Source organism: Zingiber officinale, chromosome 4B (assembly GCF_018446385.1).
Source record: "Zingiber officinale cultivar Zhangliang chromosome 4B, Zo_v1.1, whole genome shotgun sequence".
NCBI classification, from domain to species: domain Eukaryota; kingdom Viridiplantae; phylum Streptophyta; class Magnoliopsida; order Zingiberales; family Zingiberaceae; genus Zingiber; species Zingiber officinale.
In genome coordinates this window covers 48,226,946-48,251,871 of record NC_055993.1, presented here as the reverse complement: position 1 = coordinate 48,251,871, position 24,926 = coordinate 48,226,946, and the positions used below count along the sequence as shown (strand labels likewise).

The 24,926-nt window shown below is 36.7% G+C and overlaps 1 protein-coding gene across 2 annotated transcripts in view; it reads right to left on the bottom strand.

The window, feature by feature from the left end:
• Positions 1-4,102: 4,102 nt before the first annotated feature.
• Positions 4,103-24,926, bottom strand: part of LOC121975033 (heparan-alpha-glucosaminide N-acetyltransferase-like) — a 37,880-nt gene continuing 17,056 nt past the window's right edge. The window contains exons 6-13 of one of the 2 annotated variants that reach the window (XM_042526387.1): positions 22,992-23,109; positions 8,260-8,376; positions 8,058-8,149; positions 5,516-5,582; positions 5,338-5,419; positions 5,154-5,245; positions 4,653-4,796; positions 4,103-4,529 (exon numbers count right to left, since the gene is read on the bottom strand). In XM_042526387.1, coding sequence (XP_042382321.1) covers positions 4,383-4,529; positions 4,653-4,796; positions 5,154-5,245; positions 5,338-5,419; positions 5,516-5,582; positions 8,058-8,149; positions 8,260-8,376; positions 22,992-23,109 — 859 coding nt within the window. In that variant the 3' untranslated portion in view covers positions 4,103-4,382. Of the gene's footprint in view, positions 4,530-4,652; positions 4,883-5,153; positions 5,246-5,337; positions 5,420-5,515; positions 5,583-8,057; positions 8,150-8,259; positions 8,377-22,991; positions 23,110-24,926 lie in introns of both variants that reach the window. The other variant, XR_006110195.1, reaches the window with a different exon arrangement.

The following is a 24,926-nucleotide window of genomic DNA, read 5'->3' as shown; positions in this document are numbered from 1 at the left end:
TAGTTAGTTGTCTAATAATCTCTTTCTCATTACACATTGTCTTGAACTGATCAGACAAATATTCACCTCCATGGTCAGTGCGCAAGGTTTTAACCTTATGTCCCAATTGATTCTCAACTTCGTTCAAGTAACGAATAAAGCAATTTAATGCTTCAGATTTGTGAGAAATCAAATACACATGACCAAAACGTGTGAAGTCATCAATAAATGTAATGAAATAAAAACTCCCATTTCTAGCCTTCATATTCATTGGACCACAAATATCCGAATGAATTAATTGCAATGGTGATTCAGCCCTAATAGCCTTACCAAATGATTTTCTAGTCGTCTTTCTAGCAAGATAATGTTCACATATAGACAAGTTAATCTTAGCATGAGTGCTCAAAAGGCATTAACATCCTTAGCTAATCTATTTATTCGTTCTTGTCCTATATGTCCTAGCCTAGCATGCCAAATTTCATCATTAACATCAGCATTACTAGTAAGAGCAATATTTGAAAAACAACCATCATTATTATTTGGTTCTACATCAAGAATCATAAAACCATTTATTACATAACCATACCCAATTAACACAGAGTTAATTCGAAGTTCCACACAATAGCTATAAAAATTTACATTATAACCTAAATCAAGAAGACAAATGATGGAAATCAGATTCCGTCGAATCTCAAGAGTATACAGGGCATCATGTAGAAACAAGGTACACCCACCACGTACGTTGAGCTTACAAGTGTCAATTCCTTTGACTTCAATTCTTGCATTGTTTCCTACATATATCCATTTGTTGTCAGCTGGTACCCGACGGTACTCCACATATGTAGCTCGATCACGTGCTACGTGGTTCGTTGCTCCTGAATCTACAATCCAAAAAGGATACAAATTAGCTAACAACACTATACTTGCAACATATTGCTCGTGGAAAGAAGATAACAATGGATCTACCTTTTTAGGCTCAGTATAATCCCGAGCAAAATGACCCTTCTTGCCACAGTTATAGCAAGTTAACTTGCTCTTAGGTCTTTGTCCATATTCCTTTTCTTTTTTCTTGATTTGGTTTTTCATAGCAACAGCATTAGCCTCCTTTCCTTTTCCCTTCCTTTCTTAAACCATTTATTCTTATTCTTGGAACTAGAACCTTCAGCTACAAAAGCTTGACTAGAAATTCTTGCGGATTTAATCCTCTCCGCCTCAAGTTCTACATGGCGTGAGACATATCAATGAAAGTCTTGATACTCTCACTATGAGTCAGATTCTGTTTCATCATTTCCCAAGAATCAGGAAGGGAACGAATAACTGCTTGAACCTGTTGTTCATCGGTCAACGCATAACCAGCAGTCTTAAGCTCTCGAATCATGTTACTCATCTCCTTGAGATGTTAAGTCATGGTAACATTCGAACATTTTTTATAGCTATCAAACTTGATAGTTAACTGACGGAGCTTACTCAGACTTGCTCCACTGTACTTCTCTCTAAGGGCTGCCCAGACAGTATGAGCCAATGGTAATGGCTCATACTCATATACCAGGTCATCCACCATTGAACTAATCAATATTCCCTTAGCAATGAAGTCCTTCCTTTTCCATGCATTATAGGCATCAAGGTCACGTCTGTGTTGTGCTGTAGAACCATCAATCGGTTCCTTCATGAATTGATTTATAGTGTCTATAACTTCTTGTTCCTCAAGAACATATTGTATCTTAAGGTATCAGATTTTGTAGTTATCCCCATATAATTTCTCTCCCTTATTGAGTTCAGTTATGATGTTTTTAGTTGTCATGATCTGCATAAATAAACACATTATTTATTATTTCAGTGTAATTCATATATGTGCAATTATTTATTGACTCAGTGTAAATTAGAGTTAGTTTACAAAATCAAGTGATAACATTGTTTCCACTCATCATTTGTATGTTCTAATCTAATCAACATTGATCAATCATATTACACACATCCCATCTAATGAACAAATCATTATTAAAATAAACTAATCATTTTTCATATGAACTAATTATATGGATATATGAACTAATCATATTCACATGAACTAATCATGAGCAAGTTAGTTAACACATAACATAACTATTTATTTATCATAACTCTGTTCGTACATAACGACAGAAATTATTACATGATTGAAACACTAAATGAGCTAACTATATTCGTACATAATGACAGTAAACATAACACTAATAAATTAAATAGGCCAACACCGCTCCCACTAGGACAAATACTAGTGCAGCGGCCAACATTATCCCTATTAACCTGGACTCATTTGGGATAATCTCAGATGGAGCAACTTCAGGGTTCTTCATCAGATCCATTTCTAGATCTTCCTCGAACATTTCCTAGTCCTCTTTAGACTCTTCAGGTTCTTCTTCACCCATGTAGTGAAGTAGTTCCTCACACAGTTCTGAATATGTGGCGCGTCCTTCATGACGTCCCCATACATAGTCTACTATTACCCTAGGATACTCTGGCAATGAATGCATCAATGCCCAGATCCTATAACTGTCCAGGATTAGAAACTCTTCTTGCTCAAGTTTCCAGAATAGTCTATCAAGCCTTCTAACATGTCCGTTGACTCCATAAGCAAACTTATACTCTATCTCCTGAATCTCCTCCCGGAGCTGGTTTCGCCGCACTTTGCGACGAGTTAATGTGGTAATCATCTAAACCATCTGAAAAATTAAATTTAAATAAGTCAATACAAAACTGACTAACCAGTACAAAACCAATTTAATTCAATTTATACATATATAGAACCATCATTATAAATCAAGGAAAATAAATCTTCTTGATTTTCAGGAGTTTAAGTCGACTGACCGATTGGACCGGTCGATCAGGAGTCTGGATCTTAAGTTTAGTCTATCGTCCTCATTAAAACTAATCTAATTGGATAGAGATTTCTGACCTATGTTCTGTTATTATTTAAGCTCATTTGAGTCAATATTAGATTTATTGATCAAACTGATGTCCGTTTGATTCATCCAATTGCCCATTGGATTAAGTCTGATCTATTAGAACAAATCTAATCTTTTTGATCAAATCTGACACAACATAATTAATCTGATCATATTTGATCAACCCAACTTCTGCAATCAAGATCACCCCAATTACTGCGCATGAAATACTAAAGGGATGGAATGCATTTAGGAAGTTGCCGCCATGTCCCATATTGTGGTAAGACGATTTATTCATTCCAATGTTCCTATCAATTCGTCTTTAAATCAATACACTAATCATTAGTACAATGTTCATGTCACTCCGTCTTTAAATCAATACACTAATCATTAGTACAGTAGCTAAGATATGAAAACATGCTGACATGATAAATTTTAATCCTATAACTTAATATAACAACACCCTGTATTTTACCGATCACATCTTCCCGAAGAGACATGCTGCCATTCCTCATATTGAATTGTAAGGACATTAACTTTTCTACATGACCACAGTAAGAAACCTTTGTAATTTACTATGATACCATTTTATTCTTGAGACTTTCACTATGAAGTAAAGTTAACCTTATTTTTCTACCCAATTTGATTTTCGACTATACAGTTACAATTGCTATAATAAAAAAAATATAATTAACCAGATTAAATAATGCATGATATAAACTTTTCGACCAATTGTCAAGATAAATCTAGAAGTGCTTGTAATAAACGGATCTAAAATTTAATATTCCTTGATTGCAAGTCTCATTTAAAGAAAAAATTCTTACAAATATATTATAATTGGAAATCAAACTATGAATATCTGAATGACTACTTGACATCATTCCACTACACCATAGCCTCGGAGGCTAGATGGATATTTTGTCATGACCTTACAATGAGACGATTAAGCACTCGAGGCACAAATGATCTATAACACATCAAAAAATTTGCCTCCATTACTGGCTCTAATACTAACAAGCAACTAATCCCAGCAGCTAGAAGGTAAATGTCGTCCCTTTGGGATAGTGCGGTGGTTAAGACATGAGATGTTGTCACATGAGATCTTCAAATCGAAACTCGGCGTGTCCGAACATGCCTCCTCCTATGTCTTAACACCTATACTAATGACCAGTAACCATCCATAATTTACCTCCTCCGTATTAACGAAGGCGCTAAGATGAGCGAATCATCTTATGCCACTAAATGCCAATTTATGCAAACCAAAGCTCTGGACAACATGAATTCTAAATTGCATTATTTACAATCTCGAAAACTCAGCTTTGCAGTTCTAATGTCTTGGAGATGTGAAGTGCCTAGATCCCTGACCACATGAACAAAATATACAGAGCTCTAACATTTTGCGAATGTTTGACAAAGATCTAGTTCAGACAACAGGCAGTTGGAAGAAATAGGAGTGTGATGTTCTGAACACTTGATCTTTTATAACTTCCAATAAATACCCATCCGATGCAACACACCTGCCACGAGGGCCCAAAACAAGATCTGGGCAAATATGACATAAAGAAGAACACCCACTCGTCGTGAACGCCACACTTGGATGAATACGTGCTTCCGAATCCAATAGACCTGCAAGTATGGAGAAAAGGTTTAAAGAAGCTATACTAATCAAAAGATTTAATAACCCTAACCAAAATGGGCAGCAAATAATTTGAGAAAAATGCATAAGCATAGAAGTTCCGAGGCACGTACCAGTGTGTTGTTAGTGGTCTCATAATACCAACCATTCAAAAAACCCTCAAATATTCCCTCCGCTGCCATTACAAAGACGAGCATTGCATTCATTCCAATCCATTCCAATGGCAGAAACAAATTACGGAAGCCCAAAATGTCAACCTGGAATAGAAAGTAAAAATATACGAGGACAGCCACAATATGTAATATCTCCCATAAAATCCTACATCTGTCATAAAGCAGATTTCCTATAAAAATTGAACAAAGTGAATCAAAATGAGACGAGCATGATCTCTTGCAGAGTTGATAAATGGAAAATAGTGCATGAACATATACTCCAAACAATGAATATTTAACTATAAACAATGACGTGAAAGAAGTTGGGAGGAGACTTCTTATGGAAAGTTATTGGCGAGTCAAAGAAACCAATACTAGAAAACCCTCGCCTCTAGTCTTCCAAATGAAGAAAACTAAATTTGCTAAAAATAAAAAATAAATAAAAATAATGAAGCACAATACCAGAACATAGAAGGTGCAGAAAAGTATTCCGGATGTTCCAGCTGTAACACAAACATAGCTGAAGCTATACAGTTGCTTGTTCAACGGGATTGCTGCAAAAGTTCGATAAAGTAACAAAAAAGGTAGTAATATTGGAAAGCAATCAAACTCCAAATAAGGTTGAAATACATGTTAGATTTCTTACCATGTGAAAAATGTAAAACAATTCCAAGCACAAGGAGAGCAGCTCCAATTGAAAACCAATGTTTTAGCCTGTCCAAGTGACCCTGAGAGATCATGGCAAGGTATAAAAGAAAGGAAGAAGCAGATGTTAGAATTGTTCAATTCACCTATCTATTTGTTCATGCAAACATAAAGTAAACCTTCATATGCACAAGCACATGGCCAAAATGTACTCCAATAATTGTGCTCAGAATAGCAGAAATTGAGCTGCAAAAAGATTCGAGATTAAGATGACATGGATAACAAGCACAGGAAATAGAGGGAAAAAAGACGATTTGGAATTTTGAACAAATGAGGATTTTGGATTTTTACTCACCTAGCATGTTCAAGCATAATTATTATTTGAAAGTAAAGAAGGATATTCACGAGTAACTTTTGTCCTACAAATAGAGATAGCATGAGCAGATTAGAACCTGAGCATCTAACCACACTACAAACCTAAGGCTGGTTTCACATCTGATAGACATTATTTTTGAGCATGGCACTAGATATCGGTTGAAATACTTATATATAAGCAAATTAATTCCTGGAGTGTCTGCACCTGCCCAGAGAGAGAGAGAGAGAGTTGAGTTGACTATTCATCCTAATGTCAGGTGAATGCGGATCATTAACAGAAGCTAACTCCCCCAAATAGCACTCAAACAAGATGTTGACCAGCGTGAATCCAAGCACCCAAGAAGCATCAACCATATTGCATTTACTGGCTCAATTCAGAAGGTATTGCTTCATCCAAAAAAAACCTTTGAAGAGATTGTCCACTGCCAAATCCAAGCAATGCACCATAAATGTTGATCCATTGAGTGGTACACTAAAATCTCATCTGTTGAAATACTTTTCAATAAATGTATAAAATGTTTCTGCTCTAGACATTGGATGAGTTCTTACTATGTTCGGTGGTGCAATTTGAGATGATCAACAGGGTTTCAATGCTCCAACTACTAGAGAGCTAATCCATCAAGGAATAAGGCAAAAGGTCAATTAAATGCTCCATCACACCTAGTACAAAGAAACTCCACCTTTAATTAAGCACTTATGAACTTGCTACCTAGCCCTTCACTACATCGCCAATGGTGTCACAAACAATCAACCTCTTGATCCTCTATTTCCCCTGAGGTGTTCTATAACACGAAAAAGGTTTTGTTTTCTGAACATCACTAAAGCTCAATTTACTCTGTAGGACAGCAAATTGAAGAGGTAGATTGCACGGGAGCCAAGACACTTTCCTGTTACAAGAAGAGAGTCTCAAGACAAACGTAGGCGAAAGAGAATAAGTTGCCTAACAAGCTAACGATGTGGATCAAGCTAAGGCTATGGAAGAAAAGGAGCAACCCATTCTAAATACTAATGATGATCTATTATGCATCAATGGAGGCCCAATTACAAAAAGTTAAGGCTAAAATGATGAAGTTAGCACTAATGTGCTAATTGAAGATGTGAAGGTCAAAGCTACAATTGAAGAAGGTTTGACTAAGAGCAAGTCATGCGGCTTAGGCAATCTAATTCAAGCCTTAGATGGGCTTAATTAGCCACTTAAGTCTCATGTCTATGTAGTGGGGATATGTTTGATATGTAAGCTCAATTTAGGCTCAATTTCTTCCTTTATTTGGGTTGTAATGGTGCCATAAGCTCAAAATAGCTAAGTAGTCTACGTAGGCCTTTATTAAATAGGCTTTATTTAGGCCTTCACCCTATAGCTATAAATAAAGGGGGTGACAGCCACCCATGTATCTTTTGGCTTATTTCAATTTAAAGCATGATGAGGCTCTCACTTGTTAGTTCTTCATTGAACTAGAACTTATCAAGGCATCCCCTTGTAGTGTTCAAAGACTTATCAACCTCAATTCCAAGGTTGTGGCGTCTTCCATCTCTTATACCAAGGTTCGTACTTTCTTAAGCATTGATCGAGGTTCTTCTCATCCATTTTATCGATTTAAACTTTCCTTATTTCTTCTTCAATTCATTGTGGGTTCATGAGATTTTCTTCTCCTTGGGTTCACATCACTTCCTGTTATAGGAAGAGTCTCATGACAAACGTAGGCACCTTTATGTCAAGAGGAATGAGAATGAGTAGTAGTAGATCAGCAGTTTGTAAATGAGACTATCATCTCTACGAAGAAGTGTGTATTTTCCAACAAGATGGGAATGATGCAATAGTAAAAGTGAATATTGACCATAAATTCATCCGTATATCTTTATAGTGGCCCAAGACTCATTGGTACCCAGGTTGGTAAGTCCTGTACCAAGTATGATTCAATTCATTATCATAGTTGCATTTTGTAACTGCCATTAGATGTCTCTTTCCAGAAGATATTTAAATACCAAAAATGTTGATTTACTTAATCTTTGTCTCTCTTTGATCTAGGTCTCAAGTGTCAAGTGACTTTTAATTCTCTATTTTACAATTTGCAACTGCCCTATCAATTACTTCATGGGAAAGGAATTCAAATATAAAAGTCCAAAATTAATATGAAGAAAATATTTGGGCATTGCACATAGTATTTGCATATTCTGAAGCAAATTCAAAGTGTTTCAAATTATGGTAAAATATATATAAAAAATAGATATACATTTCTTATACTTGGAAATTAATGAATTATCATGTAAATAAGAACTGAATCAAAATTAGCATGTTAAATAAAGGCATCTAAAGGGCATATTTTACATTAAATATATATAGCCAACCTAACAATCCCTTCAGGTTCAAATGGTGACTGGCACCATGCTGGAGCATCATTGCGCAAAGGTCCTTCATGGGGTGACTTAAAAGTGCAAGCCTGCATTACTTTGGAAAACAAATTTATCATAGTTGATAAATTTAAAATTTTAGTAAAACGCCAAAAAAAAAAAAGGAAATTTAATTGGTTGTCAATTATAACAAGACCACCTTTGTTCTTTTCCAAGCTGGATGGTGGTACATATGGTTGATACCCAACACTTGTCGGTCAACAAAAGCTACAGCATTGCAAGGAGGGTCCAACCTTCCTCTAGTACCACAAACTACCTAAACCAAAAAAATAAAAAAAAAAATTAGCACACATGACCAAACAACTATACATGAGAACTGTGTATATTGACAAAATGACTCAAATCAATGCTTTTGGACATTTTAACTCCTCACTTTACAAAGTACAAGAATTTTTTTAACAAAGAAGGTATAGGAGGAATCTGATGGATTGTCACTTGTATAAAATGTTTGTTTGAGGACCAAATTGTAAATAAAATATGGCTTATATATACACACACACACCGTACGTAGGGATATAAGGATATAAATGAAAATCACAAATGCAGGTGGCAATCTTGAGGATTCCCCCATCCAACATGGCATTGGAACAAGTTAATCTTTTGCACTTTAGTTCCTTCTCCTTTCTCTACACAAGTCATCTTCCTCCTGTATTTTGTGCGAACTGCCAACACTCCCTAGTTTTCTTCTCATCTTCATTATGCTGTTCAATCTCCTTTGTCCCAATTAATTATAAATGCATTCAATTAGTTGCCTTTTGCACTGAACTTCACAATAATTGGTTGTTGGCTCCGTAGTTTAAAATCTCGAACCGTATTGGAATTTTGGCCTATGACTGGAACAATACAATTTTGGTACCATACTATGGCGATATGGTTTTGGTATTTTTTAAATATAAAATATATTAATTAAAAAAATATTTAACATAAAGATTTAAAAATATAAAAAATAATTTTTTAAAAAAGAAAAAAATGGAATCATAATACTCTCATATGATAAATAAATAAATTATTATATAATTTTTAAATAAAATATATAGTTATAATTAATGAGATAATTTTATTAGGGTTTAATTAAACTTATTTAGATTATCTCTATCATAGTTAGGAATTGATTTAGATCATTAACATAAGTTTTAATTAAAAAAATCCAACAAGCTCATGTCTCGCGACGCCCTTCAATGGGGATCGCAGTCGACGGGGTCATGTGACCCCTCCGTTCCAGCAGACGGGGTCGTTGACGAGGTCGTGCAACCCCTTCGTCACGATCGCAAGCCTAGTGACAAGCGTTCCAATGCCGATCGACGGGTGGAACGAAATGTTTCACCTTTTTCGTTCGTTACGTCACAAGATTTCAAACACTAATTGCCTCCTAAAGAACACAATACCCCAATAGAATGTGTTGCTGCAAGGAAAAAATATGCATGTTGTTAAAACAACTCATGCATTATTGCTTCCTATGGGAAATCCTCTCAAGTTTTGGAAGGATCTCATTCTCATTGCATGTTATATTACAAATACATTCCTTCTTTAGTTCCTCATTGTAAAATCTCTTTCACACTATTTTTCCTCATGATGCCCTCTACTTAAAAACTTGAATGGAGCCAAATGGTACTAGAGTTTTAGCCTTTGCTTAGAATGATAAAGTTTCAGTATTGTATCGCACTATACCGATACAATATGGTATTTATTTATTTTCAAATATATGAGTAAGCCGATTAAATAGCCGAGAACAATAGGTTACAAAATATTATCTTTCACTGGAATGATATGATTTCAGTATCGTACTGTGTCGTGCCCCTCCCGCCTACGAGCATCTATGTCGCAATCGATGGAGGTCGCGGAAGCCTCCACGACCCTGTGAAGGTCGCGGGCATCCCCGCTGCGACCCCACGATAGTCCGCGGTGCAGTGCTGGGAAGAATGACAATTTTTGCTCATTTTGCACTGCATGATATGATTTTTTTTAAAAAAAAATTATAATAATATCAATCACTTTGCTTATAGAGTTATCATCAAGTGTTTACATTATAACTTCTGTACACACATCATCAAGTGCTTATATTTTTTAATTTTCCTTCTTACTTGTTTTCTTGTTTAGGTTGAAAAAATTAATAATTTCCCTTTGTAGCCAAAAAGATTCATCGTGTATAAAATGTATATTCTACATCCAAAAGGAAGCTTATGTCAAATTTATGTTTATGTAAATTAATGCTTGTATTAACAAAAATATTATTTTTGCAACCTGAAAATTGTCAAAATAAGATCAAAATCTCTTATTGTAATGCTTTTCATCCAAAAGAAAAAAAAATCAAAATATTATTTTTTTTCTTTTCAAAATTTGTGTATAAAATATAGTTCAATTTTTCTAAGAAACTTTGTTGTTTATTTATCTAATCATTGTTGTCATTTGGCACTAATAAAATTATTAATATCTATTCAACATTTCTACATTTTTAATATCGAAAGAAAGCTAAATTGATGGATTTGTACCATCTTTGATAAACAAAAATGCAGTCTTGGATGCGAATTATCTATGCAAAAAGTTTTATTTTCTTAGAAAAAACAATAATTAAATCTTTGATCCAAAGTCCCACACAAGCAATGTAGTCAATTGTCAAAATATAAATACTTTGAAATGCGAAAGGATCCCATAGGACAACTTATTTTTCTCTCTCACAACACCTCTCTACCTTGTGATCTCTCTTGCAACACAGTTTCTCTCTCACGTCATATTGTTGTTGGCTTTCTCTCCCCATCTCTTGTAATAATGTCAAAGTGTATTGAGTTGCTAGTGGATTTCACTACTTCCTCCTCGACAGGTTACCTTTTTTCTCTCTCCCTCCCTTGCTTCTCCTTCAACACTGATGCCAATATGCCATTCTACTCTCTCTCCCTATGTCCATGCTAGCATTAACCCATTCCACAGCTTGCTATGAGAACTGATGCGACAATAGGAGGCCAAGGTGGAGTTCAAAGTTAAGATGGTCAACACTCAAGTGTTAAAAGGGCCAAACGGAGGATAAACACAACGACCGGTTAGGACAGGTAGGACCCGATCGGTAGGAGACATGTCCGAGCAGACAATCCTTCCAACTCGGAGAATATCATAAGCAGGCGCTCAAGTCATATTATCAAGACGTTGAGGGAGACCGAATATTTTGTCCGAACGGAGGAAGTTAGGTTACTAACACCGCACGGAAGGCCAACTAAAGTTGACAGAGCGAAGGACTCCCGACCAAGCGGCTACCTGCCCAGCCAAGCAGCGAGACCTGATCGCAGAGCGGAGTCCTGGCCGAACGACTGATCCGCTTGGCTAAGCATCAGGACTGTGGTCCTCGTAACATCCTTTCATAGGACATAGTGGAGTACATGGCCCCAAACATGTTGGAGAACGTGGCCACGAACATATCGGAGAACGTGCCCACGTCTCGAGGAGCATGTCCGTCGTCCACCAGGGCTCTATATAAAGGGGAATCCATCATCGGCGGAGAGACGCATGGTCTATTTTTTGACGCATAATTCTACTATTGCTTTACTTCTCCATATTCCGATACCTGACTTGAGCGTCAGAGGGCCAAAGCCGAGGGCCCCTTCCTCAGCTCGGCACTAACGTCGTTTGCTTTACAGAGCGAAGAGGAATCCACATCCGGTCAGCGAAACTGCCACCTCCCCAGCTTTCCACTCTCCTTCTTTCGAACAGGATCATTTTGGCGCCGTCTGTGGGAACATAGCCTGCATTTGAAACGAGGAGATGAAAGACGTTAGACGACACCACACGGTGATGCTGACGTAAGAAGAGCTCGACGCATTGATACAAGCCCAAGCAGCGAAGATAGTGGAGCAACAATAGCAACAAGCGCTAGTTGAGGGTCAAACACAGGAACCTGCAGCAGTAGCGAGTCGCCAGGCTGAGCAAGAAGACCGAGCAAAACGAGTATCCGTTCGGGGTCAAACCAAGAAATCGATTGGCAACTGTGAGGAAGCCCCTAACGCACTAATCTCATTCCATCGAGCGTTGTTCCGGACTCCATCAAAAGAGAGGGCTGAACAGATAGAGACTGGGGATCTTCTTCGGATGAGGCGCCCGTCCAGAACGCACGAAAAAGTAAAGCGCCAAGGGAAAATCATTCGCCCGAGCGGGTCAATCAACAGTTCTCGCAAGAGATTCTGAACGACCCTCTGCCGAAGCATTACAGCCCGTTGATGGTCAGGAAATATAATGGAGCAACCAACCCGGACGACCATGTGGCCAAGTTCGATAACGTGGCCACACTTCAACAGTAGACGGATGGGGTAAAGTGTCGGGTCTTCCTCACCATGCTATCTCGATCGGCGCAACATTGGTTCAAGCGGTTGCCGAGAGGCTCGATCCATAGCTTCAAGGACTTCCGAGCGGCCTTCCTGCATCACTTCGCCAGCAGTTGCCACCACCAGAAGACGAGCGTCAACTTGTTCGCCTTGAAGCAAGGGCCCCGGGAAGCGCTGAGGTCCTAGATCCAGCGCTTCAATCTGGTGGCGATGGATATCCCGGCGGTCTCCTCGGACGTATTGGTGAACGCCTTCACCCAGGGACTCACTAAGGGGAGTTCTTCTGATCACTCATTCGCAGGTCACCATGGGACTTCGAACATCTTCAGAGGAAGGTCACAGAGTACATTAACGTGGAAGAATCCCAAGCGGCAAGAAAAAGAGAGACGCCCGCCGAGCTAGCAACCGCATTTGAACGGAGGCCACCGAGCAGCCATAAACCTCTGAAGGGGCCCCGATCGAGTGGACCCCAAGCCCACCAAGAGCCCGGGACTCACATCGTATCGCCCGAAGGCTGCAAAAGGCAAGGTATGGACGCCCCTCTTCTGTTCCTTCCACCCGTCGACGACACACAACACGCGGGACTACTACGATCTAAAACCGATAGCTAGCAGACCGGGCCCGCGAGGATATCATCATCAATCACCATCTCCTGATTGACGACATCGGGGACGAGCTGCAAGGTGAAGGGAAGAGGAGAGGAGGACGACTGAGCCACGCCATCATCAATGCCCTCAGAGGAACATCTGAGCTTCTGCCGAGCGGATTAAACCATCAGAACGAGATGAGGAGAACCGAAACAACGCCACTCGGGGAGAAATAGTAATGATCGTCGGTGGGCCTACTGGTGGTGATTCTAATCGAGTGAGGAAGTACGCACGCTCGACGACTCGAGATTCATGTTGTTGGTTGCAACAAAGAGAGGGCCGAGACCTGAGATTAGCTTCGGCCCGAGAAATTTAGAAGTGAAAATCCCTCACGACGATGCACTGATCATTCGAGCGGTAATCGCCAATTACACAATTCATCGAACTTTGATACAGGGAGTTCGGAGAACATCATATTCAAGAAGGCGTTCGATCAGTTGTAAATTGACCAGAGCGAGCTGTTGCCGATGACGACCCCACTCTACGGTTTCACGAGCAACGAAATGTTGTTGATCGGTCAGACCAAGCTGGTCATCTCACTCGGAGAGGAACCACTAAAGAGGACAAGGACCACAAACTTCATTGTGGTAAACGCACCGTCGGCCTACAACGTCATATTAGGCCGACCGGCCCTCAACGAGTTCCGAGCTGTAGTGTCTACTACTGCCAAAAGATTAAGTTCCCAGTGGACGGCAACGTGGGAGAAGTCAAAGGTGACCAATTGGCCGCTCGACGATGCTACGTCGAGATGGTCAGATCAGAAGCAAGGGTCGCTCGGTAAAACCCACCTGGAAATAAACGCTGTCACAGAAAAGCCTCCTACGCTGGTTTATGAAGAAAAGGAGGAGATCCGGATCCACCCCAATAAGTCGAAAGCAACCACCTTCATTGCCACTAATCTGGAGAGCGAGAAGAAGGTAGAGCTGGCCACTTGCCTTAGGCGAAATATGACGTGTTTGCCTAGTCGACCCATGAGCACCCTGGAATTTCATCGAGCGTGACGCATCAAGAATAAAATAAAAAATCTCAACTAGCATGATCCAAGATTACACACATGCTCTAATTATTCCATATGTGCTTAAGTGTGCTTGTCCATCTTTTGTCTCCAAGTAAAAAAAATTGTCATATAAATCCATAAAGTCTATCTTTCTTGGTTATTTTTATGTATAGAAGGGTATAAAAGGGTGATGCTACGCTTGTCCCATGCCTTTTATCTCTATAGATGTGACTCAATTCTCCTTTTCTATCACAACATCTACCTTTGAGTCTATCTGAGAGTTTTTTCTTACTACTACTCTTTTATTTGTTCCTAGTTCACCCTCTCGAATCAACAACATTAAAACTTCAACGAGTGATGTAATAGAGCAAAATGTAAAGATTTAAGTTTACCAGAACCACTTCTTTAGACTATCACTTTTCTAGAACTATCTATTGTCCCAAATTCTACATCCTAACAAACTACCTTGATTTAATTTTACTATTTCTCTATGAAAAAGTAATTATAAGCATAACATCTTATATTCTATCTCATTCAAAGTTTAAAATTTCAAGTTGTGCTAAAGTTCGAATTTATGACCGGAATGACAAGGTTTCGATATCGTATTATGTCATACTAATACAGTTTTGGTACTATTTTAAATATAAATGTTCTTGATGCGTCACGCTTGGTGAAATTCCAAGGTGCTCATGGGTCGACTAGGCGAACACGTCATATTTATTCCATATGTGTTTAAGTGTGCTTGTCCATCTTTTGTCTCCAAGTAAAAAAAAATTGTCATATAAATCCATCAAGTCTATCTTTCTTGGTTATTTTTGTGTATAGAAGGATATAAAAGGGTGATGCTACTCTTGCCCCATGCCTTTTATCTCTATAGACCATCACAACATCTACCTTTGAGTCTATCTGAGAGTTTTTTCTTATTACTACTCTTTTATTTGTTCCTAGTTCACCCTCTCGAATCGACAACATTAAAACTTCAACGAGTGATGTAATAGAGCAAAATGTAAAGATTTAAGTCTACCAGAACCACTTCTTTAGACTTTGTCACTTTTCTAGAACTATCTATTGTCCCAAATCTACATCCTAACAAACTACCTTGATTTGATTTTACTATTTCTCAATGAAAAAGTAATTATAAGCATAACATCTTATATTCTATCTCATTCAAAGTTTAAAATTTCAAGTTGTGCTAAAGTTCGAATTTATGATCGAAATGACAAGGTTTTGGTATCGTATCATATCATACTAATACGGTTTTGGTACTATTTTAAATATAAATATATTAAAAAAGGACAGATTGATGCATGAAGCTTCTGTCAATGCGGGATCCCGAAGAAGGGTCTTATTATAAGTAACCTTAACCTACTTTAAATAGGTTATTTTCGAGACTCGAACCCGTGACCTCTAGATCACACAGTAGCAACTTTACCTTTGCTATTGAATTATATTTGAGATGTTGAATGTTGAGTTCAAGTTTTAATATCATCTTGTGAAATGTTTGATGTTTATTGAATAAACGTTAATTTAGCAACGGTTTCAGTATCGTATCATGTCAATACTAATACGGTTTTGGTACTATTTTAAATATAAATATATTAAAAAGGATCAAGGTTTAAAATCTTGAACCATGCCGAGGTTTCGGTCTCAGACAGGAACGATACGGTTTCGATATCATATTGTACTGTGTCGATACTGTTTCAATTTTTTTTTATTTATATAAAATAATTATTAGATAAATATGTTTATTGTGTATAATTTTAAAATAAGTTATATGTTGATTTTATATAAATTCTCAATTATTGAACAACTAATATTGTTAAAAAAAATAATTAAATATAATTTTATTTAAAAAAATTGATCTATCAATAACTTGAATTAAATTGATACATTATAATATGTTACCTTACTAATACTAAAAGGAGTGGCGTGAATCAGATGGAAGCATTGGTTCTTGTAACATTCTACTTAGGTCAACTCCATAATTCTCCAACACCCAGATTAAATAATCATCCTATGACATGCAATATTGATATTGATTTCTCCACATGTCCATCAGCGTGTCTCGATTCATCACTGGATGTTGGATTTGAACTGGCACCACTGAAATTGGAACGGGTACAGGAACAGGCACAGGATAAGGATAAGGATAAGAATAAGCATACGTCCCTGAGCTCTGGTATGATGGATCACCATATGATGCATCAGAGTTATAATAAGAAGGTTGCGAGTATGATGAACTTCGACCAGAATCAATCTCAACTAAACTCTCCCGCATATCTTGATAATTATGAGTTTTCTTTTGTTTGTCACCCTTATATCGACGTTGATATTGAAAAGTGTTACTTCTAGCTCCATGATCATAATCTTGAGTTGCATGTGTGTAATCTATCTCATATGTCCATGGCTCCGGCGCTAGAGTAGGGGGAACATAATTTTTACCACTAGATGCATCACCACTGTCATCACTTCCATGAATACTTGCACTGCTATCAACATCACTATCCTCATTTCGAACTTCTTGTCGAACCACAGTGTCAGAAGGTGATGAAATTTCATCACTGTCATAACGTTCTTGCTCATCAATTGCATCGAGTGGATTTTCTCTAATGCTCAATTGATCCCTTCCCGTAAAAGCAGGAGGTTTACCTTTTTCTTTCTTTTTAGTAAAAATTACAGGAACTTTGCCTTTGCTTTTGCCTTTATCTATGGACTTTCGTTGGGTTTGAGGTTGAGATGTTTGAGAATGTCCAGACCGTGATCTAAAAAATCGAAATTCTTGATCAAATGCTTCATCATTATCTTCTTCCTCACAGATATCTCCTCTAACTTGTATTTTTTCAATTTGTTGAGTAAAAAATTGAGATGGTCATGGTGGGTCTCCTGCTTCATCAAGTAATGGATTCTCAGCCTAAACAGCGCTCCACCAATCCATCATTGGATCATTTTCAGTTTGGACAAATCCAATATCAAATGGGTCTACATCACCAAACTCTTGTTCTTCATTCTCTTCTGTTATTACTCTTAGTTGAAGACGCATATTATAATGAACATAAACCATCTTCTCCAAGCGACGATAAGAAAGACGATTTCGTACTTTTGTATGAATGAGGGAGAAAGTTAACCAATTTCGTTCACAACCACTTGAAGACGTTGTTTGTGAGAGAATTCGTACTGCAATCTTTTTCAAATTTAGAGCTGATCCTCCATATTGTAACCACCACTCAGCTGCAAGATAAATAAGAACAAAATTAAAATAGTATTTATATTTGTTGACAATAATTAGTAATAATTTTTACTATACTTACCTGCATCCATTTTATATCTGCATGACACTGCAATAGGATCGCTAAAAGAACCATATGCCTCTCGAAATAATCGACTTTCATTAATAGTCTCAACAATTGATTCTTCATTTGTATGCAGTCTTGATATTACATGTCTGAGAGCCACTAATAAACCATCATTTATGCCAAGATTATAACGGTATTGATATGTCGGATTGAGATTATAACCTACGATAATTAAACATATATAATTATTAATAATAATATTAAAGATTCTTTATCATTAAAAATATGTACCGGCCAAATGAATATATTTTCCCATTTGATTGTCCCATCTTGTAGTGATTATATCAATGTAATGTTGATACTTGGTTGGTGATTATAGACGCCTCTTAATTTCCTCTTTTGCTTCATGAATTAGGCGGTAAACGTTGCCCATTTGTAACTTCTTGTCCATATCAACTTTACGTAGAACAACGTACAATGGTTCTACTGCTATAAGAATCTCTGCGATATAGTCCCAAAATCTGACAGATATAATAATTTTTTGCACCTCCTTACCTTCGATCGTGTTAGAATATCAAGAGGCCTCCCAATCCTCAGAAGAGAACATGGCCTTTAATCCGACTTTTTTCTGATTCAACAACTTTAACAGGAGAAAGTGAGTAGCAAACCTAGTCGCTCCTGGTCGCAGAATCTCCCCATCAATAAATTTTCTCATTAATCCATGAACCTAATGATGGTTATAGAGGAGTTTTGTTAAAGATTGACATTTTTTTACTACCTTCTTCACTATAGCAAGCTTACCGATATCTGCCATCATCAAATCGATATAGTGTGCTGCGCATGGTGTCCAAAATAATGTTTGATACTGTTACTCCAATAACTCTCCAGCCCTCTTAAAGTTGGCACCATTATCTGTAATCACCTGCACTATATGTTCTGCACCTATCTCTTGAACTACACTATCCATCAAACGATATATGTAGAGTGCATCATGATAGTCTGTAGTTGCATCAATAGATTTATGAAATATCACCTTTCTATTGCAGTATAGTAGAAAGTTGATAATGCTCATCCATGTAGGTCCTGTCCAGCCATTACACATCAACATAACCCCGTATAAGCTTCATTGCTTCTTGCATGATAGGATCCAAGTCTTGATCTCCTCCACTTGTTCATCTAAATATGGACCGGCAATTTCATATGCAGTCGGAGGTTGAATACCAGGACCAGATTTTTGGATGTTGGTCACCATGCTACGATAGTATGTATTGTTTGCTGCATTAGGGGGAATATGATTAAAATGAAAAAAATTTAGCAATACTTTTACCTATTGATTTCTTCTTCTCTTTTGAATATGCATCATCAATCCTAGTCTGTTTGCTAGCTTGGTCTGGGAATGCTAGTGGATCAATATCAGCAATATCGACTGCACGTCTTCGTCCTATAGAAGGAAAAAAAACGACCAATACCACCTTGTGTTGCACTTCCACTGGCACCAGAGCCACTTCTATATCGCATATTCTGCTCATAGTCATATTGAGTTCGAGAGGCGCTGAGAGCTGCTAAAAAGTCTTCATCATTTGGAACTTCACCATGACCTTCAAATTCATCATAGATTGGTTCTTTAGAGCTTCGGCTATCAACAAGTTCACGTTGTTGTTGTTGTTTATACTTTAATGCTTTTTTGCCATCAAGTTCGTCTTTCATTACACGACGAACTTCTTGAGAAACTTTTGGACAATTAGAAACATCCGGATATCCACCAGCAAGATGTTTTAGGCGTGTGACTCCACTGCCGCATCCAATCATATCGCAATGCAAACATTGTCAATGGAATCGATTTTCTAATCGACGTGTGTCTCCAAGCTGGATCATGAGATTGTTGTTTGGGTGTCATTGCCTATGCATTATAAAAAAATTAAGAATAATACACATTTCTTCGTAATGATCATCATTTTATAACGTTAAGAATATATTTATCATTGTAAATTTATAAATTAAATATATAAATTATAAAGAGCAACTTTTTAAAATTTGAAACAATCTCCTAAAAATATTAATTCACCTTTCTCAATTTAGAATGATCAGAATTGCACAAGATTATAAGTGTTTTATTAGAAATCATAAACATGATAGCATTGCTTTATCCAAATTTTTAAAATAAAAGATTTGTAATATTTTTAAACATATTACAAAAGTACAAAAGTTAATATTCATGGATCCAAATTTTAAATTAATTCTAAGATAAAAAAATATTATCTATAATAAATTTATAAATTAGCATAAAGATGTTACTTTATATATAATAATCATACAAATTAATTCATTATTATTTGTAAAAATAAAAAATAATAAAAATATCAAAATATAAATTTAATTTATTAGTTTTTTTTTAGAATTTTTTTAGAATTTTTATTTTTTTTAGAATATTAGAATATAAATCTGAATTATTATTAGTTTTTAAAAAATTTAAATTAAATTTTAAATAATAAAAAATATTATAATATATATCAGATTTCTTATAATTTTTTTAAAATTTTAAACAGATTTCTTATAATTTTTTTAAATTTTTTAAATACAATTTAAATCATTAAAAAATAATTTTTCAGAATATTAATTAAAATTTTAATTTTTAAATATATTTTTTATATATTTTAATTTTTATTGAGAAAATTTAATTAGGATTTATAAAAGTCTGTTTGGAATACCATAAACCTGTTTGGAATATCATACCTACCTTAGGAATTGTTAGAAATTTAAATTATAATTTATTTTCTTACTCACCTAGGGCACACGCGGTACACGCGCGGTGGCACACGCACGGCGGCAGCAACGCGATCACGCCGCTTGGTAGCGGCGGATCGCAGGGGTCCGGCGATGTCGGAGGTGTCCAGTGACTCCTTCTGCGCCGCTTGCGATGCATACGAGACAGGGAAATCGTACCTCTGTCGCTGCTCGCCTCGCCTCGCCACTGTCGCTGCCGCCTCGCTGCTACTAATCGATCGCTCGCTGGTACGTTTTATAGGATTTTTATGAGCGGCAGAAGGAATCGAATCGATTCCTTCTGTCGCGCGATTTTTCGATCGCGAGTGTCGCGCGTGCTGGCGCGCATCAATGCGCGTATCACGCGCCTAAAGCATAGCGTCACGCCCGCGCGTATCACGCGCCGAAATCACTGCGTGTCGGGTGTCGGTTTTGGCCGGGCTACGGAACGATAAAAATCGTTTGTGCCGCCCGGCACGAAACGGTATTCTTTTCCTTGAAAAGGATAGATTGATGCACGAACCTTTTGCCAATGCGAGATCCCGAGGAAGGGCTTATTATAAGCAGCCTTAACCTGCTTTGAATAGGTTATTTTCGAGACTCGAACCCGTGACCTCTAGATCACACGGTAGCAACTTTACGTTGCTATTGAATTATATTTGAGATGTTGAATGTTGAGTTCAAGTTTTAATATTATCTTGTGAAATGTTTAATGTTTATTGAGTAAACGTCAATTTAGGATTAGTCAAAATCCACCAAATAAATATGGCAAAATCAAATAGGTTTAAATTGAAGTTAATTTGGATTTATTTTGATTAATTAAACTTACATTAAATTTATATATATAGTAATTTAATTTATAGTAGTATATTTTATAAGCTTAGAAAATTTATATTATATATATTTTTTAATTTTGCTAACAATCTATTCCCTCCATCTAAAAGAGGTTTTTTTTCTATTACCATGTGGATAGATGGAGGGAAAAATTAACCATCCTTTAAGAGGGATTTTTTTCGTTGTTTATCTCATGGATGGATGGAGGAGATAAAAAAATTAACATGCTTCTAATTTATGTTTCTAATCAATTTTAAATAAATAAGATCATAATTTCCTCTGTCATAATAGATGTAGGTTTGGTTTAAAATTAAATTAAATATGTATTTCCAAATGGGTTTAGGCTTACACTTGGATTTAGTGAGTCAGTTTGCATATTGCTGCAACCCATGGAGGATTTGTGGGGAGGCAAGAAAGAGGAATAGGTAGAGGAGGATTGGAAGAGTAATGGGGCAGGAGGAAACAGAGAGATGAAAGATTAGTTGGAGATAGAGGAAGGAAGCTAAACAAGAATAATGTGTTGAGAGGGAAAATACTAAAGTCATCTGCCCATCTACTTCATGGCCATTTTCTAAATAATTGATAGAACGAGTATAATGAGAAGGAAATGAAAATATATGGGTTATTTGATGCAAAAAAAAGTTTAGGAACTAGATCAAAATTGTTAAGTTGATTAACTATCCACTATTATCAAACACACATGATTTAATTATTAGTTTTTTTTTAATACGGGTGGATTTTTGATATTGTACAATTTCATTGTATTTTCTATAGAAAATGAAACAAATATATATTGTGTTGAACATCTCTGAGTTATTGATTGCTAGTATGGTTCTTAGTTACCTTTTAGAAAGTGGAATTACTTGGTTGGCTTTATCTATTGTACTTTCTGTCCAATTATATAACCCTATTTTTTTAAAAAAATAAATATTTTATTGAACATCTCTTGCTTATCTTTAGTTATTGATTGCTATTATGGTTCTTAGTAACCCATTATTACACTATCACCAAGTATAGTACTCCTAGTAAGTGGAATTACACCGGTGGGATGTGACATTTATATTCATATTATTAACAAAATTATGATGATAGTTTAGGAACTTTTTACATTTAATCTCTAAAAATTTGGTAACATCTCATACGTTCATGTCATAATTATTTAAGACATGAAACGCCCAAAAGCACATAGGTGTAGTGGGGCCGCGCTAGGCGCAAGATGAGGCACACGTCTTACCAAAATAAGGAGTTTTGGTATAAATTTTTATAATTCAAACGTATATAGGGAATTTCTGCCAAAATATTTCACTAACAAAATTCAAATATTTCATAAATTATTAAAAAATAATAAAAATATAAAAGCATTCAAATATTGAAATAGTTTATCCTCATAATTAAAATCAAACTTCAAATTAAATCTGTGAGGAAAAAAACATACTATCATGATGAAACAAAAGGAGCAAAGCAAAAAAAGTGTAGTCAAATCTAGAAGACTGATGTTGATGTTGTAGGCGAGAGAAGAGTTCATGTTTGAGAGCGGAGGGGAGGGGAGGTTGATGCTAATTTTTTGGGAGAGAGGAAGAGTCACGTAGAGAGACAATTAGTGAAATAAGTTTGCAAGAGACTAAGGGAGGTTGATGTTCATTTTCTAGGGGAGAGGAAAAGTCACGCAAGAAAAATGTCGCATGAATGCAAGTTAATGCTACCTAAATAAAGGGTAAAAACTTCAATAAGGTGAGGAAAATCAGGCCTTAAGCGCGCCTTAACCTCTAAAAAGTGAGCGCTTAAGCGCGCTTCATTCAAGTATTAAGTCTCAGTAAGGCGCAAATGGCGCACTTGGCTACGCCTTGAGCCTAGGCCCAACTAAGCGCATACTTTTCACAACTATGGTTCATGCTATATTGGAGGCTCGTGACTTTAAACATGGATGTTTTAAATAGTTTTGCATGCTAAAAGAAAAGGGAAAGTACAAATTTGGTAAAGCATTCAAGTAGAAAAATCAATTACTAAGTTTGGTTAAAAGTATTGATTACCTTGAAAACCTTTCTATTATCTTGGCTATCAATATTGTGCACTGTAAATTCCCAATCAGGAACATATGCCCCATATATCACTGAGAAGTAGATAACAATAACACATGCACCAAGGAACCTGAGTAGGAAAAAGCACAGCGTTGACACATGAGAAAGTAGTAATTTAGTGAATGGCATGTAAAGTTTAACTTGGCTATCTAGTACAAGTACAATAGTAGCAATAGTATATGCTAAAAGTTTATTGTACAAAGTCAGGATGGAATGCTCAAATTGAGTGGAATTGACGAGTCTAATTAAGATTGCTATCATCAGCTTGTTCAGTATTAAATTATATAACTAGTACCAAATGTCGGTAAAATAAATTATTCAAAATTTTCCATAATTCTCACTTCTTTGGCATAATCATATAATATTTAATGGAGTATATGTATTAATTCTTTTGATGGTATACGTTTGGCATAAAGATCAAGAGAAAGGAATACGTTTTGCCTGTTTAGATAGGAGAGAGAAAAAAGGAGAAAGGATTCCTGGTAAAAAGAAATATATATGGTTCCCTTGTTTGAATAAAGTAGTGGGAACTGTGTGAAAAGAGAAGAGAGTTTGATGGTAATTAAGTCTAATTTCAATCTACTGATTTTGCTGATATTAATCATGCAAGTCTAGTTGATAGATACCAGTAAGATATAATGCATGATAGCATATTTCATATTGATGTTGATTGATCAATTTAGATTGCACAATGAAATTTTTTTAGTTGATATGCTTGAGTTGATCGTGTTATTATTCTTGTATATTGTAGTCAAAGAGATCATGCATGAATGTTCTTTCTTTATATATTGGTATTTGTTATTGATCATATATGATGATAGTATTCCTTTAGAACCCATGGTTACATACAATGATGTAATATGATCAGTTTTTTAACTTTAACCTTTCCTTTGAACATGTTGAATACTTCCAAAGATTCCCTTGATTGTAGGGATTATGATTGATTTGGATTATGATTGATTTAGATTCCTTTGATTATTGTGATTGAGATTGAGATTGATCTTGATTGTATTCCCTTGACTGTAGGGATTGAGATTGATTTTTCTTTTCTCTCCTTATGTATATAAATACCTATATGTAAATATATTAATAATAACATAGAGAGATTTTCTCTTCTCCACATGGTATCAGAGCCAAGTTGAAAGGCAACCCCCTTTTTTTTTCTTTCTGCGCAGCCGTTCCTTGCGTCGCAGCATCGCGCACGCCTCTTCGCACGCATATCGCAACCCCTCTTCGACAACCGCCCAACGCTGCCGCCCTCCTCTCCTCTTCGCGAACTGACACCGGCGTTTTCCTGCGTCGTGAGTACACCGTCCTTCGTCCTCTCCTGCAGTTCGATGATGGAGAGAGGCTCGGGAGATCAGCAGTTTGGCAGCAACAGGGATTATTCTTCCTGCAGTTCCAACGTCCTCACCTATCTTCTTGCATCGCTTGAGTCTTTCTTTGTTGTGTGCCCTCTTTCACCGAGCTGATCAATGGCTTTCTCTAGCACTCTAAAGCCGGATATTTCAATCTTTATCAACCACATCACTGCACCACTCTCTTCCAAGCAGTTGAATGGTAAGAACTACTCTTCTTGGGCCTCTCACATTGAGCTTTGGCTTGTTGGACAGGGTTATGAGGCACATCTCACTCACACCGAAGAGGATGTCTAAGTCGTTGATCATCTTCTATGGAAAAAGGTTGACGTCCAGTTGTGTTGCATTATCCGAGCCACCATCCATTTATCTCTTAGGGATGTTTTCCGCACTCACAAAACTTATAACTCTGTTTGGACACAGGCTCAACAACTCTTTACAAACATCTCTTGGCGACTCTATCAGGTTTGTGAAGATTTCATGACCATCCTCAGTGCCTATCAGGTTAAGAATTCAATGTCTACCTATA